The sequence below is a fragment of the Danio aesculapii genome, chromosome 21, assembly GCF_903798145.1.
Source record: "Danio aesculapii chromosome 21, fDanAes4.1, whole genome shotgun sequence".
Lineage (NCBI taxonomy): Eukaryota > Metazoa > Chordata > Actinopteri > Cypriniformes > Danionidae > Danio > Danio aesculapii.
The window spans coordinates 39,932,140-39,950,730 of NC_079455.1; the positions used below are offsets into that span (position 1 = coordinate 39,932,140).

Consider the following 18,591-nt stretch of genomic DNA (forward strand, 5'->3'; position numbering starts at 1 on the left):
ATAAACAATGGTGTCATGACTTTTTATGATGACACTGACTCCTTCATTGACATCAATACTTGTTTTTGAGGAATGAGCTATCCTTTTTGAGCAAGTGACACACTTTTGCAGGTTATCTACTAGGTTTTGCAGTTTGTACTAATTGTTTTGAGAAATGCATTAACTGATGAGCAAATGTAAATAGTGTTGTGAGAAATGCACCAAAGTGACTGAGAAAAACTGTAACATGCAGGTTCTGATCAACATGCTGTAATTACCAGTCTTCTCCAATAGATGTCACTATTGTATTCCTTTGCTCGATGATTCAAGATCGCCTCAGTTTAGGCGGGGACACGGAGCTGGTCAATCAATCGATCTGTTCCTCTTTATAAAGCCTACAGTAAGCTACATAATAAATGAATATAATTCATAAGGTGTGTTTAAATACAGAATAATTATCATCTGTAATCCCCCAAAACAGTGTCTTAATGTCAAACCAGAATCTGAAAAATACATTATATACCTCAGTAAAGTCATTCAGTGTCCAAAGCTCATGGAAAAACTCAGCATATTGCTAATGCTATACAAATAAGGTTGTTATCGTGTAGGAATTAAGTCTATATAAGAAAATAAATCACAGCTGAATTTAGTAGGCGATTAGTTAGCCTATTTTTCTAAACAAAAATCAACAAAAAAAGATTTGTTCAAATAAAAGAAATTCTTGGGTGAAAAAAAAAATCAACAGACTCAAAGTTATTTGAGTGTTAATCACCATACTTGTTAACACACAGTGAATACTAGTTCAATCACTAGTAGAAACTAAGCATCAATAGTAAAATGTTTACATGCATTAGTAAAAAGGAACACGCATAAAAGGCATAAAAAAATAGGAACTTACTAGTTACTTACTAGTTTGCCGGCAGCTAGCTCTCTACAACTCTCACATGGCGACCACTGAAGCTAAGCAGGGCTGTGCCTGGTCAGTAAATGGATTGAAGACCACATGGAAATGTTAGGTTGTTGTCGGAAGTAGTGTTAGTGAGACCAGCAGGGGGTGCTCAACCTGCAGTCTGTGTGGGTCCTAATGCCCCAGTATAGTGAAGGAGACTACTGCTCAGTGAACGCCGTCTTTCGGATGAGATGTTAAACCGAGGTCTCGACTCTCCATGGTCACAAAAAATCCCAGGATATTCTTCGCAAAATCCCCATATCATAGTAGGCTTTATCACTCCTCTCCACCAATCAGCTGGTCTGTGGTGTGCGGTCTGGCACAATATGGCTGCCATCGTGTCATCCAGGTGGATGCTGCACACTGGTGGTGGATGAGGAGATTCCCCCAAAAATGTGTTATGCGCTTTGAGTGTCCAGAAATGCGCTTTTTTATATGCATGGAATTATTATTATTATTATTATTATTATTATTATTATTATTATTATTATTATTATTATTATTATTATTAGCTGCAATTAAAAGAAAGGCTATGGGTATATATTAAATTGTCAAAATCTGAATTATTGTGCATGTGTAACAGATTGAGTCTGACAAGGAAGGTAGTTTGATTAAGTTTATTGCAACACATGTAAATTAAGAGAAGCGGTAAAGCAAGACAATGACGGTTCATACATTTACGCTGATCTTGGCAGTAACATTTCTTTTTTTTAGTTTCAATTTGATGAAGAGAAAACTCAATTGAAAGCATAAACTAAATCAGTGGTGCGGTATTTATTTGTTTTAAAGAACGTGTTAGTAATATGTAGCTATAGACAACCTCCAAACACTTCATCACAGCAGAACACAGACATGTAAAATAATAAAAATGAAAAGATCAGAATCAGAATGTAATCTTGTTTTAAAGTCGCTCACCAGTACATCCATTTTCTCTTACGTTCAAGATCCAGAAAAGAAAAGTCAGAGAAAAGCTGAAAGGAAGATATTATTTAGGAACATTTATGCTGACATTGTTTAAAACCGACCACAAATATGAACAAATAATGAGCGTTTGCCTTCTTTTAACAGCCATCTCTCTTCCTTGGTGGATTGACGCATTGATAAATGACTCTCAAGTAGCTTGATGTTTATTTATATGCCGGCAATCTAACAAAAAGTTTTGCATGAATGTAATTATCAAACAAATTGATGGGCATCACAACAACTATGCAAGTTGTGGTTGATTGTGGATTATTTTATATTCAAAAATTAATTTGATCTGACTATTTGAACAGTAATGTTAATTTTTAATATCAATGTACCAAATGAGAGGTTTGCCTTTACAGTTTACGAAGACTAAAATAGACGTTTACCTTGTTATCAATAACCAGCAATCGTCCTTCCTATTCGATGGAAAACTGTTACACTTTGAAGCTCTTTTGCTGGTTACTTGCATAAAATAAATGACATGCGTTATTAAAAAAAACTCAAGAAAAGTGTATTGCTTGATTAAAATATTACACCAGAGTGGCACAGCTAAAATTACAAAGAGTGTGCAAGCTATTGTATAATGAGCGAGTCAGACTGTAGAACTGAATGTGTGTTCAGAGCATCAGGATGAAGGCGATCAGAGGAAAACAGAGGATCAGGAAGCTCTGAGTGACACTTTTAGCTCCGTTACACAGATTCCCTGAACAACAGGAGATGTCGTGAAGACTAGGGACTGATTTGGCATCACAAATAGATTTGGAGGCACAGCCTTTTACGACTGCTGACATGCTTCTGACAGTCACTATATAAGGAAAAAAAAACAAAGTTAGATTTAGCTTGATGCTGAGAGGCTGCATGTGATCTGTGTCAAATGTTCCAACAAATGAGTTAAAATCTAAATTTCTTCTTTTTCCAGATTCTCACCTGTTGCTTTGATGCAGCGGTCTTCATTTCCTGAACAGCTCAGTACATTGAAGCAGTTGTTCTCATTACAAGAGTAGCATGTGTTTCCATTAGGAGTGTCAGTGGTGGGAACTACAGAATGAAAACCACAAAAGGTATTGCTTTAACTTCTGTACAAAAATGACATGTAATGAAGCTGCTGCATTTAATCAATTCACAATCGACAGGCACTCTTTATTTTAGTGTAATGAGTTTTGAATTGCAGAAAAGCAATTGCAGAAATGTAAAGTAATACCTTGAGCGTCTTTTTTGTTGCACTGGTCACTGTTACAGCACACATGCGACATCTTTGAATACCCAAAGTTTAAAATCCCACTTGCACAATCTGCAGCACAGTCTTTAGCCTTTGTTGTAGAACTTGTGGTGCCTAAAAAACAACAATTCAGGAATGATCAGCTCAACTATAGAAACTGTTGTAAAACTTTTATCTCAAAATACTAATTGAATTGTTAGCATAACAGTCTTGTAGAAATGAACGAAATGGTGGAAATCTATTTAAATAAATGTTGTTGCCGTTTACTGAAATATTACATTATATATTCCTTCATGAAAACACATACGTTTCAATTCCACTGCAGCAGCAGAAAATAACGCCAGCATCTCCATCACTCAAATACAACAGTAAAATTCAATTCATCATATTGGACTTACCAAATTTTCTTACCACTGTTATGCTCGCGCACTTAGACTGTTCACTAGAACATGTTTTTTCAGTTTGTTCTGCACAAGAACCCAATATTCCATCACACTGGTAACAGCTGAGAGAGTATCCTTTAGTGATGAAGCAGAGAGAAAGAGACATCAGTGGTCTGTGATTGTGTTCAGTATTCAGTAATATTACAAACACTGTCTGACTTTGTTACCTGAAGTAAAGGCGGCAAAAAGAAGAAAAACGGAGACTTGCAGATCCATCTTGAGACAGGCGGTGAATGATTTAACATGTCTGTCTCACCACACATTTATAGCTGTCAGAAGGGGAGGGTCTTTTTATAACAATTCAAAGGTGGTGGATTATAAGAAAATGAAAGTATAGCAGAATAATGCTAAAGGGAAATGAAATTAAACACTTAGTGGGTATGTCTTCATAAAATATTTTTTAAATGGTATTAATTCTTTCATATTTAGTCAGGGCAGCACCTTGGCACAGTGGGTAGCAAAATCGCCTCACAGCAAGAAGGTCGCTGGTTCGAGCCTCGGCTGGGTCAGTTGGCGTTTCTGTGTGGAGTTTGCATGTTCTCCTTGTGTTGGCGTGGGTTTCCTCCGGGTGCTCCGGTTTCCCCCATAAGTCCAAAAACATGTGGTACAGGTGAATTGGGTAGGCTAAATTGTCCGTAGTGCATGTGTGTGAATGAGTGTGTATGGATGTTTCCCAGTGATGGGTTGCAGCTGGAAGGGCATCCGCTGCATAAAAAATATGCTGGATAAGTTGGCGGTTTATTCCGCTGTGGCGACCACAGATTAATAAAGGGACTAAGATGAAAAGAAAATGATTGAATGAATATTTAGTCAGACTCATGTCTTTCCAAACCAAGACCAGGACTCAAACTGTAAATGAATGCATCATTTTTACACATGAGTTGACTATCAGTGGACCTGAACCACACATTTTTGAGATGTGCAAAAACAGACTTTACAGAGTGGTCAGTTAGTGGAGGGGCTTCCATCAGGATCTTACCCAAAAAGGAAAGCAATTCTTGATAGGAGTTAACTTTGCACTGCATAAGGTTGTTGTAAAAAATCCATTACACTGCAAAAAAAAAATTTTTTTTTTAGTTGAATCAAAGGAACTTTTCTAATCATTTAAACTTAAATCAGATTGACTAACTAAAAATACAAAGTTAAACTTTTTATAGCTAAAATATTAGTTGAAACCTGATTAACTCATTAATAATAGTTAAAATAAGATAAAAACATTTGTTTTCATGACTTTTGTATGAATGTGCAGTGTAAGTGGAAAAGCTAAATGTTGTTTAACAAAATCTTAAGGCGTACTTTCACTAGGCACGGTTGCTTTGAACTGTGCCAAAACGCAATTGTCTCCTCCCCTCTCTCCCTCGACCCCCTCAGCCGGCACTCACACTGAATCTTGCTTTCCGAACCTGAGCACGTCATCGATGATGCGACTGTTCAGTTTAACAGAAAGAGAAGCGCTCTCACTCCCTACAGTGGAGATTTCTTTAGTTAAATCGTTAGTCGTCAGTGATTCAGTGACATGCAGTCAAATATTTTGCAGAACAGATCAGCCACTTTTGAAGTTTATAAATTGTCATAAAATACTAGGAGGTATTAGGAGGTTTCCTGGCGTGCAGTGAGGGGTTTGTGTCTTTAATAAACTATGACAGTTTGCATTCATTGAAAAGAATGATTAATAAATCCACTTGAAACAGTCCCTTAAAACTGACATGTCTTAAGTTTCGGGCTCAGGCATGCTTTGCACTTACACTACAAGCGCACCGTGCCAAAGCCTAACCGAAATGCCCACCTCTTCCAATTCGGAGCACTCACACTTGTCAAACAAACTGGGAAACGTGCACGGTTTGGATAGCATAGTGTTAGTGCACCCTAAGAGTGTGCGACTTTTTTATATTCATTTATCTTTACATGTTTAGAAAGCAAAGTTACTTATATGAAAGGATGTGGTTAAAATGACTGTGTGAAAGTAGGTAATACTGTGCCCCGGTATACTTCTTTTTTGTTCCTGTGATGGTATACTGTTTTTGACACTCTGACACCCCCACGCTGCAGTTAGCAGGGTTGTGGCAGATTTTTTTTTTAAATATCATCATCTTAGTTTGTTCTTTATTTTGTTTGAAGTGCATAGACCCAGAGTCTTGAAGATTAAATGAAACGGAAGTCAAGATTAGGTCTTTTCTTCCCTAACGTGACGTACATCCAATTAAAATGTTTATTTATAATGCTATTTAATGTAATTTTCTCCAAACAACTTCAGTGCAGTGTCAGTAGATTGTCAGCAATATAACAGTGGCTACTATCTTCCCAATCTTTCTATTGATTACATCATTAATACAAGATAGCTGTCAGCGCTAGTTATGTACTAAAACCCCCAGACATATCTGTGAAAATCTTTTACAAGGTCAAATAAGGCTAATCGAGATTAATCTAGATTAAAATCGCTCAATTGAATTCGGCTGAAGGCATTCAGAATATGTGTGCTACCAAAACAATGACTAAAAGTAAGTCTGAGAACGGGTTTCTCAAGCCAGGTGGAGCATTAGATCAGCGGTCCGGTTTACAAAAAGCATCACAAACTGCTTAAGAAACTGTTTTACCATGATAATTGGTGATGAAAATAAATAATGTTCAGTAAGATGCACTTGTGTTTACTAACTGTTTATTCAGTTAAACATGAGTTTTGAATTGTAGGCCTGCATAAGCTCAAAACAGCAATTTTTATTTCAAATTTTTTTATTACCTTAATCTAAAGTCATAACTGAACTAAACAGAAATGGAATTAAGATGTGGAGTATGCATATATTAGTGGCATTATTGCATTATCTTATTAGCGTCTAATACCCCAGTTTGTCACGGGGGCATGAATGAAATGATCATGAGTGAAGGTGAAACTGCCGAACTGCAGTTAAAGTCAACCAAAACTACTGGACACTCTTACATGAAAGCACTTCACGTAAACACCTTAATTATATTATTGTCTATTAAGGCAAATAACTAGATTACAGATGTCCATGTAAGCGTAGTCAGTAGGGTTTTCGAAGTAAGTGAAAGATCCAGAAGGGCATCATGCCGAATTGATTCAGAAGGGCACTTGTTTGTCAGACGGCTCACCTGTCAGGTATACATCCATGCCAAGTGTGCCACAAGCCTGCTTTTGAGTCAAGGTCTCGGCCGTTAGATCGCCCCCTGGGGGCTGGCTGCAGTACAAGTCATAAAGCCCACCTCCTCCGTGCTAATGAAGGAGACTTGAGCCCAAATAAAAAAAATTAATTACACTTGCAATGAAATGTGCCGAAAGATGGTTCTGGTCAATTAAGGCACTGGTTATTGTGCTGATGTAGGTGCAGATCTTCATTTTTGTAAACGTTTTGTTTTTAGCTGGGCGTGTCATCGTGATTGACAGCCGAGTCAATCGGGCAGATACGGCGGCGATGAACGCAAAGTATAGGCACTGCGTTTAACGTTTGAATAAAATGCAAACAGCATACAAATCCTATATTGCAAATATTTAAATAAAGGACAAAATGAATAATAATAAGCCTGTATTGATTGCACAAGTATTTCTCTTTATGGGTCTGAAATAATAATTAGGAAGACAAAACTACTCACTTAAAACAGTTGGGTTAATAATAACCCAACAGGTAACCCATAGATGGGTTAATTTGGCACCGACCTTCTGTTGGGTTATTTTAACCCAATCCATTGGGTTGATAAGGTTAACCCAACAATTTGGGTTATAAAAATAACTAATTTGTTGGGTTATTTTGACAAAAAGTGGCTTAACCACTATATAATAATAAATTATTATTATTATTATAGTAGTAGAAGTAGTCATCTTTATATGTTAATAAAAAATACACCGCTTTTAATACATTGGCAAAGCTTTATTTAAATCCATGAATTTAGTGTCACTCCTCCCACAATAACAAACGCCTGAGAGCAGTTTAGTTCATCCCCAAGCAGCAGGACAAGAGGGTTCTGTCTCTGTTGCTCCTCCTCCTCCAAGTACTGAACAAAATACAAGTATACACACATGAATGAAATAATGTCATTAAACATTTTTTGTCATAAATAATGCACCTAGAAGTCACAAATCAACAAATTCTTGTTTTGCCTCCTGGTCTGAGGGCCGAACCTTCTTGCTGCACAATCTGTATGGCAGTGGAGAAAGGATAGCTGGCAGAGTTGTTAAAGCACCATCTCCAAAGCGGGATCTCCAAGGCTGTCTTTATATCAAACAGAAAAAAAAACAATAATTAAACTCAAAATAAGCCCCTCATATCAAAGGTGAAATGTTACAAATTGGGATTAAAACAAAGCTATTATGCAGGATTCAAAAATTGTAATCCAACTGGTTGAGTTATTAAATAAATAACCCAATAAAAGGTTTAAAATAACCCAACAATGCACCAAATATTTTTTACTCAACCATTGGGTTAAATAAATAACCCAACATTTTTTAGAGTGTAATGTTAGCCGATCTCCACATTGATCTCCTGTAAGGTTATTTGAACCTGATTTACAGGACGTCTCTGCATTGTGAGTTTCGGCATGTTATTGAGTTAATCTACTGAATTTGCTGTTATAAAAGATTAATGTTCTAGAAACTGAATCTTATATAACAAAATAGGGCTGTAAATGTTATATATGTTTTACATGCACCATTTACTGTTGGCTTTTTATTTGAAAACTCCTAATAAACATTAAAATGAATGTAAATTCCTCCTTGCCAGATATAATAAAGGCATCGAATAAACCAAATGAAAACGGAGGCAAAAAATAATAAACAATACAAGCGAACAACACAATACAATACAAGCAAAAAATAATAAACAATACAAGCGAACAACACAATACAATACAAGCAAAAAATAATAAACAATACAAGCGAACAACACAATACAATACAAGCAAAAAATAATAAACAATACAAGCGAACAACACAATACAATACAAGCAAAAAATAATAAACAATAGAAGCAATGCAGCAGCTGATAGTCATCAGATGATGCAATAATACTGCTAAGTTTTTTGTACATATTGACGAATTGCAGGGTTGGGATGTGTAAATATCCTGTTGATAATTAGAAATCTTGCTGTTTTTATCTTTTAAACGCACGATTTTTCCAGCATGGTAAATCATTATCTATGGTGTGTAGGCTATATTTTGTGGTCTGTTGAATGCTAAATAAAAATAAAAACTCTTCTAAAAATGTTGTTCATATTTTACAAGTGTTATTTTTTACCCCTATGAAGATAACAAATACCAACAACCCTGTTATAAGAGAATATTTTTTGTGCTCATATTAGTCTAACTCAGACTAGAGTGTATGAAAGATTGTTTATTTCTGCAGTCCAACATGTATTGCTTTTACTAAATTTTAACAGCTTGCGTCACACAGTTTTTAAACCGTATATTATTGCGTGTTTTTTAATGTAAGTGCTTATATTTACATCAGCGAGCCTTTGTTATAGTGCAGATACCGGCAGTCAAGTGAAAAGTTTGGGGAGCGTGGTTGATATTATGGCCCGTTTCCACTGAGTGGTACGGTACGGTTCGGTTTGGTACGCTTTTATGGCCGTTTCCACTGTCAAAAAGCGTACCTAACCGTACAGGACCACTTTTTCGGCACCCTTTCGAAAGGGTACCAAACACGAGAGGCGGAGCCACACGCCCAGCTGAACGCTATTGGTTTACAGCGATACGTCATTCGCTTACGCAACAAGCCAGAATGAAAACAAAAAAACCCGCCATGTTTAAACTACACAGACAGCGAGAGATTATAGCGGAATCGCATATACATATAATAACAAGCCATGGTCGATCTGGGCTCAAACAAACCTTGTCGTCGTTTGGATGAACAGCCACAAAGCCAAGAAGAAGAGCAGATTTACCCTGTGCCCGTAGTTTTTTACGATCCAGTCTGAGGCGTGAGCGGTCTCGCTTTCTTGCTAGCGCTCGCGCGCGTCTAACATTATATCTGAAATAACAAACTTCTTGAGGATGATAATAACCTGCGACTGATTGTTGACGTGCTTTTGAAACTCGATCCTGTCAGCACTCGATCCTGTCAGACACTGACAAACGCGAGAGTGAAGCGTGAAGAAACAAAGGAGAAGCCGGAAAAAAAGGAGCACAATATTTTTCAGCAAACATGAACAAAATGCCATGTATAACTAACTTATTATATTCACATTTTGGACTAATATGAACCGGGAATGAGGGAATTACTCTCTAACAGAGGCTACATGTGCTGCTAAAGATTACAGACACAGATGAGAGGTTTTCACTGACTGTGGGCTATATTTTGTGTTGTTTTGAACCTAAATACCGATGAAATGTCTGCTGTGTGTAGTTCTTCTGTAGTTGGTAACATATCGGAGACTGTAAGGGGCTGTATGTGTTCATATATGTTCATTTATTTAGTTATTTAATATAATTACAGACGTTACAGTAGGCTGTTTCGCACTGTCATTGATCTGCAGTTATAATCAACTCATGTTCACTGAAAAGTCAGTAATAAACATTTCTACACAAGTATTTATGTGTGTAAAATATCTGTTTTGTGAGAAGTGCTTCTCATATGATATGTAAGCGACCCATACAGCTTTATTGTAGACATTTCCTCGAGCGAGAATGACGTCGACTGAAACTTTCTGTCATACACTACGCCCACCAAAAGGGTACCCTTGGTAGTGGAAACGCAAGCCTGATAAAGGTGACCTGTACCAAACCGAACCGTACAGTACCAGTCAGTGGAAACGAGCCATTACATCAAGCGTTTGGTTGGAAGCTTGATTCCGCTCCTCCTCTTCTGGCTCCATCAAACAGTCCAGGCTTCAATTTCAGCAGTCTTTCACGACAGTTTGTGCCCGTTACGAGTCATTTTTGCCCTCAAAGCGTTTAATGGGAAATGACGCTGTCGCGACGTCCATATTTTATACAATCATTGATCCATGCTAAAATATCAAGGTGAACGCCATCATAGCTTGCGTAGAATAGATCCAGCTATATACATACAGTTGAAGTCAGAATTATTAGCCCCCTTAGAATTTTTTTCCTTTTTTTATATTTCCCAAATAATGTTAAACAGAGCAAGGAAATTATTAGCATCTTTAAGCAATATTTTTTTCCGACAGTTTACAGAACCATCGTTATATAATAACTTGCCTAATTACCCTAACCTGCCTAGTTAACCTAATTAACCTAGTTAAGCCTTTAAATGTCACTTTAAGCTGTATAGAAATATCTTGAAAATATCCAGTCAATTATTATTTACTGTCATCATGGCAAAGATAAAATAAATCAGTTAGCTAATAGAAATCACCCTGCAGCCCAAGACTGGTTACTCAATGAAGGTAAGCAGGACTGAGCCTGGTCAGTACCTGGATGGGAGACCACATGAGAAAACCAGGTTGCTGTTGGAAGTGGTGTTAGGGAGGCTGTGTGAGCCCTAATGCCCAGGTTAAGTAAAGGGTACACTATAATGTTAGTGAACGCGTCTTTCAAATGAGACGTTAAACCGAGGTCCTGACTCTTTGCGATCATTAAAAATCCCATGGCACTTCTCGTAAAGAGTAGGGGTGTAACACTTTCACTTTAATAATTTTTAAAACTATACTCAAACTGTTCATTTTGACCATTTTTTAAATATTCTGTAATTTAATAACTGTTAAAATAAAACCCACATATCAATACCCTGATGTTTTCTAAATGTATGCCTCTTTCTTTCTTACATTATTTAGTGTCTTACTTTCCCCGTGCATTTGAATATGCGTGCCTCTGTTGCCCAACAACTTTCTGCTAACATAAACATAACTTTATGTTAGAAAAAATACATCCATTTACTTGAGATATATCTTTCAAAACAACATTAAGTTTCGTGAAAAAAAATTGCTCTCGTTTGGTATAATTTGTATGCTAATTTTAATACATTTTTTGTCGGTCACTTATCTACATTCATTCATTTTCTTTTCGGCTTAGTCCCTCTATTAATTTGGGGTCGACACAGCGGAATGAACCGCCAACTTATCCAGCTTTTGTTTTATGCAGCAGATGCCCTTCCAGCTGCAACCCATCACTGGGAAACACATGCACACTTATTCACACACACACACACACACACACACACACACACACACTACGGACAATTTAGCCTACCCAATTCACCTGTACTGCATGTCTTTGGACTGTGGGGGAAACCGGAGCACCCGGAGGAAACCCACGCAAATGCAGGGAGAACATGCAAACTCCACACAGAAACGCCAACTGACCCAGTCGAGGCTCGAACCAGCGACCTTCTTGCTGTGAGGCGACAGCACTACCTACTGCGCCACTGCATCGCCGTCACTTATTTACAAAATAAAAATAAAAACAAATAACATTTAAGGTGAAATAAATTGTGTTTAAAGACTACGTCCGTTCAGTGGCCAAAACATATGTGTAGTAATGTCGTATTGTTCACTGTATGACTAAATTAAAACAGTAGCTTAGCCTATTTTAGTTTTTGATGTTAAAGACAAAATCATCCATTGTGCCAGTGCAGTTTCATTTTTATTTGTTTAATCAGGTGGTTTTACCACAATGAGCCAGGACAGGCTTTATAACCATAACATTTTCAGCACTGAAATTGCGTGTCTGATGCGCATTTTACTTTGTGAGCTTTGTTCAAAAAATGCTGAAGAAAGGAACGCTTCATCAACATCCAGCCTCTACAGTTGAAGTCAGAATTATTAGCCCCCCTTTGAATTTTTTTCTTTTTTAAATATATCCTAAATGATGTTTAACAGAGCAAGGAAATTTTCACAGTATGTCTGATAATATTTTTACTTCTTGAGAAAGTCTTATTTGTTTTATTTTGACCAGTTTTAAATTTTTTAAACACCATTTTAAGGTCAATATTATTAGCCCCTTTCTGCTATATTTTTTTTTCGATAGTCTACAGAACAAACCATCGTTATATACAATAACTTGCCTAATTACCCTAACCTGCCTTGTTAACCTAATTAACCTATTTAAGCCTTTAAATGTCACTTTAAACTGTATAGAAGGGAAATCTAGTCAAATATTATTTACTGTCATCATAGCAAAGATAAAATAAATCAGTTATTAGAAATGAGTTATTAAAACTATTATGTTTAGAAATGTGCTGAAAAAAATCTGCTCTCTTTTAAACAGAAAACAGGGAAAAAAACAGGGGGGCTAATAAATCAGGGGGGCTAATAAATCTGACTTTAACTGTATATATGAGCAATATTACACAAGTAGCAGTGCTGCATTATGGCTGTATATCAGCACTGGTGGGAGGCGTGCCTTGGCACAAGGCCGCATTCCGAGTGCCTTAGTGTGCCACCAGTGCTGATATACAGGCATATCGCACTGCTATGGGTGTGATTTTGCGTTTATACAACAGTTCGACAATTGTGTATATAAAAAGGAATATCAAACATGGAGAGTCTAAAAACACTTTTGTATTAGGAACTACTTTCTTCCGCCATTCATTCACATCTGCAGCTGACGTCAGAACAGCAGAAGCCATTATTAATTCACTAACGCTACTTTAGAGCTAGTGTTTGAATGATTCTTTAGCGTAATGTCTAAAGTGATGACAAAACAGCTGATTTTGCTCACATTTTAAGATTATAAGGCTGAACATGACATGAAATGCCATCCATCTACAGAGATATCTTCTTACATTATTACAGTCTACAGTGTTTCTCTGTTGCAATCGGGATATCACAATAGTTAACCCCCAAAAAGCAGCGCAATAACTACCAGATTGCTATTGTGTTTGCGATAAGGAAAAACGCTGAACACATGCGGGCATTTCTTCTTTTTTTTCTGCCAACACAACACACATTCCTGATATGTGAGTCCCATGCATATATATATATATATATATATATATATATATATATATATATATATATATATATATATAAATATATATGCATCTTCAATGTTTTGCTAAATGAATTCAGTGTAAAAAATAAATAAATAAAAGCTGTTTCTGAATGCATTGAATGAACTTCCTGTTGTTGTTTTTTTTTTGTTAAAACTGGTATCAGCCAAACAAATTTCTATTGGTGAAACAAATTTCTATTGGTGAATATTTTATTCATAAAATATATATCATTTTTATATGTAATAATCATCAGTACATAAGAATACATTTTAAAACTGCATTAACTTGTTTTTGCTGCATTTGTTTGAGTTGCTTATCGTCGTCATCTATGGTTCAGGTCTGTGTGTGTTCCAGTTATTTGATGTTGGCTTTGTTCGTCCTGTTTTTTTGTCTTGCACGCACGTCTTGGTTTAGCGGTTGGGTTTTTGGTCTTTGGTCTTTAGCTAACATGCTCTTATGGGAATACAGCTTTTGTAAACAGACGCAGCTGTGAATTTCTGCTGAAGGATGTGGTTTATGCACTTTAGGGTTGTTTCACTCTCGTGACAGATCCAAAATTTATTTACAGTGAAAATACACTAAGAATTTAATTGTTGTCCTATTTAATCTGTTGAGGTATATCCTGATGAAATTAAGATAACAGATTTATTTAAAGAAATCCTAAATATATGATTTTTGAGTGGGCATTTATATGATTGAAATATCAATATAATATTTTTAAAAATATTTCAGTAAACTTAAAATACATCAATTACCCTAGCAAATGCTGTTTTTGGCATAGTGCAGGAAGCTAGTAACTTTGTTTATTCAGTTATACAGTAGCTGCAGTCTAAAGCAAGAAGGTCGCTGGTTCGAGCCTCGGCTGGGTCAGTTGGCATTTCTGTATAGAGTTTGCATGTTTTCCTCGTGTTCGTGTGGGTTTCCTTCGGGTGCTCCGGTTTCCCCCACAAGTTCAAAGACATGCGGTACAGGTGAATTGGGTAGGCTAAATTGTCCGTAGTGTATGAGTGTAAATGAGTGTGTATGGGTGTTTCCCAGAGATGGGTTGCAGCTGGAAGGGCATCCGCTACGTAAAACATATGCTGGATAAGATGGCGGTTCATTCCGCTGTGGCGACCCCAGATTAATAAAGGGACTAAGCCGAAAAGAAAATGAATGAATGAATGAATTATTAGAACTTAAACAACCTTTAAGACTAGTAGTGAATGTTTTTAGTTTATACAGTAGTTTAGTTTATTTTAGTTTATACTGTATATGCTTTTTGATTGGCATTTTTCAAGTAAACACATAGCTAAAGTATTCCTGGTAGATTTTGACTGCATATCACTTCGCTCAATGATTTCAAGAATCTTACAGATCAATCAATCAATCAATCAATCAATCAATCAATCAATCTATCTATCTATCTATCTATCTATCTATCTATCTATCTATCTATCTATCTATCTATCTATCTATCTATCTATCTATCTATCTATCTATCTATCTATCTATCTATCTATCTATCTATCTATCTATCTATCTATCTATCTATCTATCTATCTATCTATCTATCTATCTATATATCAATCAAAACAAAAGGCAGGAACTTTGAAAGTTTGCTTGGCTGTGCTTTGGATCATTGTCTTGCTGAAATGTCCACTGTGGCTTCATCTTCATCCTCCTGCTAATGTAGATGTTGCACTGAAGCAGCTAATATTCATTTACAATGAGGAAGTGCAGAGGGTTGCTGACGAACTACTGAAAGATTTCAGCTGCTGTCTAGGCTTTCACTGCCTTTCTATACCTCCCTTTCTTCATGTGTTAGGTCTCTTCAATAATCGCACACACGTTATTGTCATTAGCTCGAGAAGCTTCTTATTTCAAATAGAGATGCGCAAACGAGCTTTCTGGACAAAGTGAAAACGCTCGCACTTTTAGACAGCCTTGTAAAACAAAAAGAGAACATGGCAGATTGTGGCAGTTTGTGGCTGTACATCAAGACATCAACAAGGTTTATCTGAGCTCCGGTCGACCATGGTTTGTTATTATATGCACATAGTATTACGGTGTAATGTCTCGGCTGTGTCTTTAAAAATGGCGGTTTCTTTGTTTTCATTCTTCTGCTTGTGTATGCGTGAGTGATGCTTTTCTGTAAACCAATAGCATTCAGCTGCATGTCTAGCTCTGCTTTTTGGTACCCTTTTGCTGGGCTAGTTAGCCTTTGCAAAGGGTGCCCAAAAAGTGGTACGATTCGGTTTGCTCTTAGGTACCTTTTGACAGTGGAAACGGCCATAAAAGCGTACCGAACCGTACCATACCATACCACTCAGTGGAAATGGGCCATAATACTTTGAAACTTTCTTCCTGATGGCAGCAGCTGGAAGACACTGTGGAAGGGATGAGTAGAGTCTTTCACAATACTGCTAGCTTTGTTGGAGCAGCGTGAGAGGAAAATGTCCTGAATATAAAAAAATTTATGGAAAATGTAGAGGGGCACCGATGATCTTTTCGGCTGTGTTCACCGTTCGCTGGAAGGTATTGCGGTCTGCAGCAATTCAGTTCAATTCATCTTTATTTCTATAGTACTTTTACTATGTAGATTGTGTCAAAGCAGCTTAGCATAGAAGATTATAGTAAATTAAAACTGTGTCATTCCAATTTTTTTTGAGTTAAAGTTAAGTTCAGTTCAGTGTGGTTTAATATTTACTGCTGACAGTCCAAACATTGAAGTGCAAATCCATTGATGCGCAGCTCCACAAGTCCCAAACCATGCAAGCCAGTTGCGACAGCAGCGAGGAACAAACTTCACCAGTTGACGAAAGCGAAGGAAAAAACCCTGAGAGAAACCAGGCTCAGTTGGGCATGAGCATTTCTCCTCTGACCAAACTTCTTGTGCAGAGCTGCAGTCTCGGCATCGGAGGCTGGAGTACACTGGACGTCCATAGTGAAGAAGCTGCAGGTGGGAGAGGTCACCGGCGGGTGTACAGACTGGCCCTTCAGGATCAATGCGAAGACTCGTCTGTCACTGGGGTCTTACAGGAATCAGTCTCATGCTCTCCACTCCTCCATGACCACCACAGCAGCTGCTCAGGATACGGCCTGGTCCAGGATTATGAAAACCTCAGGGATAATAAAAACAGACTAACATAAGCGCAGATGCTGTTCAAATTATAATGTCTTTTGGGAATGTGCCAGGCTCTGGTTGCCCTAAATAATGCAGACTAACAATCCTTTAGAGGATTTGTATTTCAAAAGAATGTGTTTTATGTGTATGCTAATGCTAGTTTTAAACTGACAGAGTGTCACTGCAGCTTCCGTACCATGCAAACTGGAGCAGGTCGAGTGTATTTGTGAGGCTGATCTTGATATAGTGCATGACTAAGCTCTCAAAGCAAAGCACACTGGAGTAAGTGCTATGGTACGGTAGTCATTTAAACAGGGCACAGATGATTTCCTTGGCACGGGTATGATTGTAGTGGACTTTAGACATGTGGGGACGACTGCCTGTCTCAGCGAGGTGTTGAAGATCTGTTAAGACATCTGTCAGCTGTGCAGCACAGTCCTTCAGAACACGGCCAGGTATGTTGACAGGACCTGCAGCCTTGCGTGGGTTGATCCTAGATAGGCTCCTCCTCAAATCGGCTGGAAACAGACAGAGCACCTAGTCGTTGGGGGTTGAGGGTAGTTTTTTGTGCTGGTATGTCATTCTGCATTTCAAACCATGAATAAAAGAGGTTGAATGTAGGGCTCCACAATTAAATTTTTTTTTTTTTTTTAAATCGCAATCTTGATTCGACCCCACACACGATCCTAATCCATCTTTTCTATGATTCAGCCAATATTTTCAAGATCAGGAGAGAAGCGTAAAGGTGGTCACAGCAACATGGACACTGCCAAATGGTGTTAAAAGTGTCACTGTTACGGCCCAAAACTGGCTCGAATAATAACATCAAGGTTTGAGCCGAACATATGAAAGACACAGATGCTTGAATATGACAAATTGATGTCCCGTCATTAAATCAAATTTGCAATTGAGACAACGAAAATATTATTAACAAATCATGTAAACAGGTAGGGCAGCTAAACAAACAGTTCCCTGACTATAACTGTTCTTACAGGACAGATCTTATCTAGAGCTCCCATGAAAGGAATAAAAAAATATGAAAAATAATATCCAATACAAAAATTAAGTATCAAAATAAACAAACAAAGCAAATTAGTTAACATATTAAGAAAGCTAAAGGATCAAAATTTAACAAAAACATAACAAGAAAAGAGCGCCATGCGAATTGATCCTGGCATGCGCAGAGCACCGCCAGCCAGACTATGAGGCGCCAGAATGGACAAATGTCAAGCGAAGGCAGAGGGGCCGAGTGCACGCAAGAGAGGCCAAGTATTGGCGCGCGAGAGAGACCGAGTGGACACGAGTGAGGCCGGATGTACGCGAGGGAGATCGAGTGCTGGCGAGAGAGACTGAGACTATTAAAGTTACTATTATTATTCAGTTAATGGCAATTCAGCTTATTGCTCTGAATATAAAGTAATTGAATAATTAATTTTTAAGCACTTATCATTGTGTCCTGTTGTGGAAATGGGATAATCCTATTAGACAAACTTTAAGGATTTGTAATTGCATTTTTTATATTCTGTACCATATAATGCCTTGGGGACACAAATGGCTTAACATACAGAGCCAACTTTTGTTCAAGCTTTAATTTTCCAGTATGTTTTGGGGACATCTAATATTAAGTTTCATTATTTTGTTGCACTGCAGTAGCCTACTGCAAATGTGCTGCAATAAAAATGATTGGAGCTGTCATCACATCAGAGAGTTCACAGAATTCCCTCTTGTGTTGCAATTTTGTAATAGGATAATTAAAAAAAATAACAACACTTTTTTAAAAAACTGAATAAAACCAGTCTCTTTATAGTATTCTATAGCCTTTGATTAAACCCATATGAAGACAAGATAATGTATCCGTTTGTTATATTACAGGCCTAATTAATTATTACATATTCAAATATAACAATGGCCTATATATAATGGTGCTCAAAGTTTAATACCCTGTTTAAGTATAAATGCATTATTCAAGATTTTAATCAATTTTTTCCCAATTTTTTTATTTACATGATCACTTTCATTATTTTAGG

General features: G+C 37.2%; 2 protein-coding genes across 2 annotated transcripts in view; both read right to left on the minus strand.

Annotated features, from left to right (window-relative positions):
- Positions 1–1,531: 1,531 nt before the first annotated feature.
- Positions 1,532–3,802, minus strand: LOC130214576 (urokinase plasminogen activator surface receptor-like). Its single transcript, XM_056446340.1, has 5 exons — positions 3,724–3,802; positions 3,512–3,631; positions 3,096–3,227; positions 2,822–2,932; positions 1,532–2,699 (listed from the first exon to the last, which is right to left on the minus strand). The coding sequence occupies exons 1-5, from the start codon at positions 3,770–3,772 to the stop codon at positions 2,512–2,514; spliced, it is 600 nt and encodes a 199-aa protein (XP_056302315.1). The 5' UTR covers positions 3,773–3,802; the 3' UTR covers positions 1,532–2,511.
- A 3,833-nt stretch (positions 3,803–7,635) lies between these two features.
- Positions 7,636–18,591, minus strand: part of LOC130214684 (urokinase plasminogen activator surface receptor-like) — a 33,344-nt gene continuing 22,388 nt past the window's right edge. Inside the window, exon 5 of the mRNA XM_056446480.1 lies at positions 7,636–7,779. Coding sequence (XP_056302455.1) covers positions 7,742–7,779 — 38 coding nt within the window. The 3' untranslated portion in view covers positions 7,636–7,741. The remainder of the gene's footprint in view (positions 7,780–18,591) is intronic.

Coding starts and splice junctions, on each gene's coding strand:
- LOC130214576 (XM_056446340.1), bottom strand. CDS start 3,772: ATGGATCTGCAAGTCTCCGTTTTTCTTCTTTTTGCCGCCTTTACTTCA. Junction 3,632..3,723: donor TTTTGCCGCCTTTACTTCAG/GTAACAAAGTCA, acceptor TCATCACTAAAG/GATACTCTCTCAGCTGTTAC. Junction 2,933..3,095: donor CAACAAAAAAGACGCTCAAG/GTATTACTTTAC, acceptor TTCATTCTGTAG/TTCCCACCACTGACACTCCT.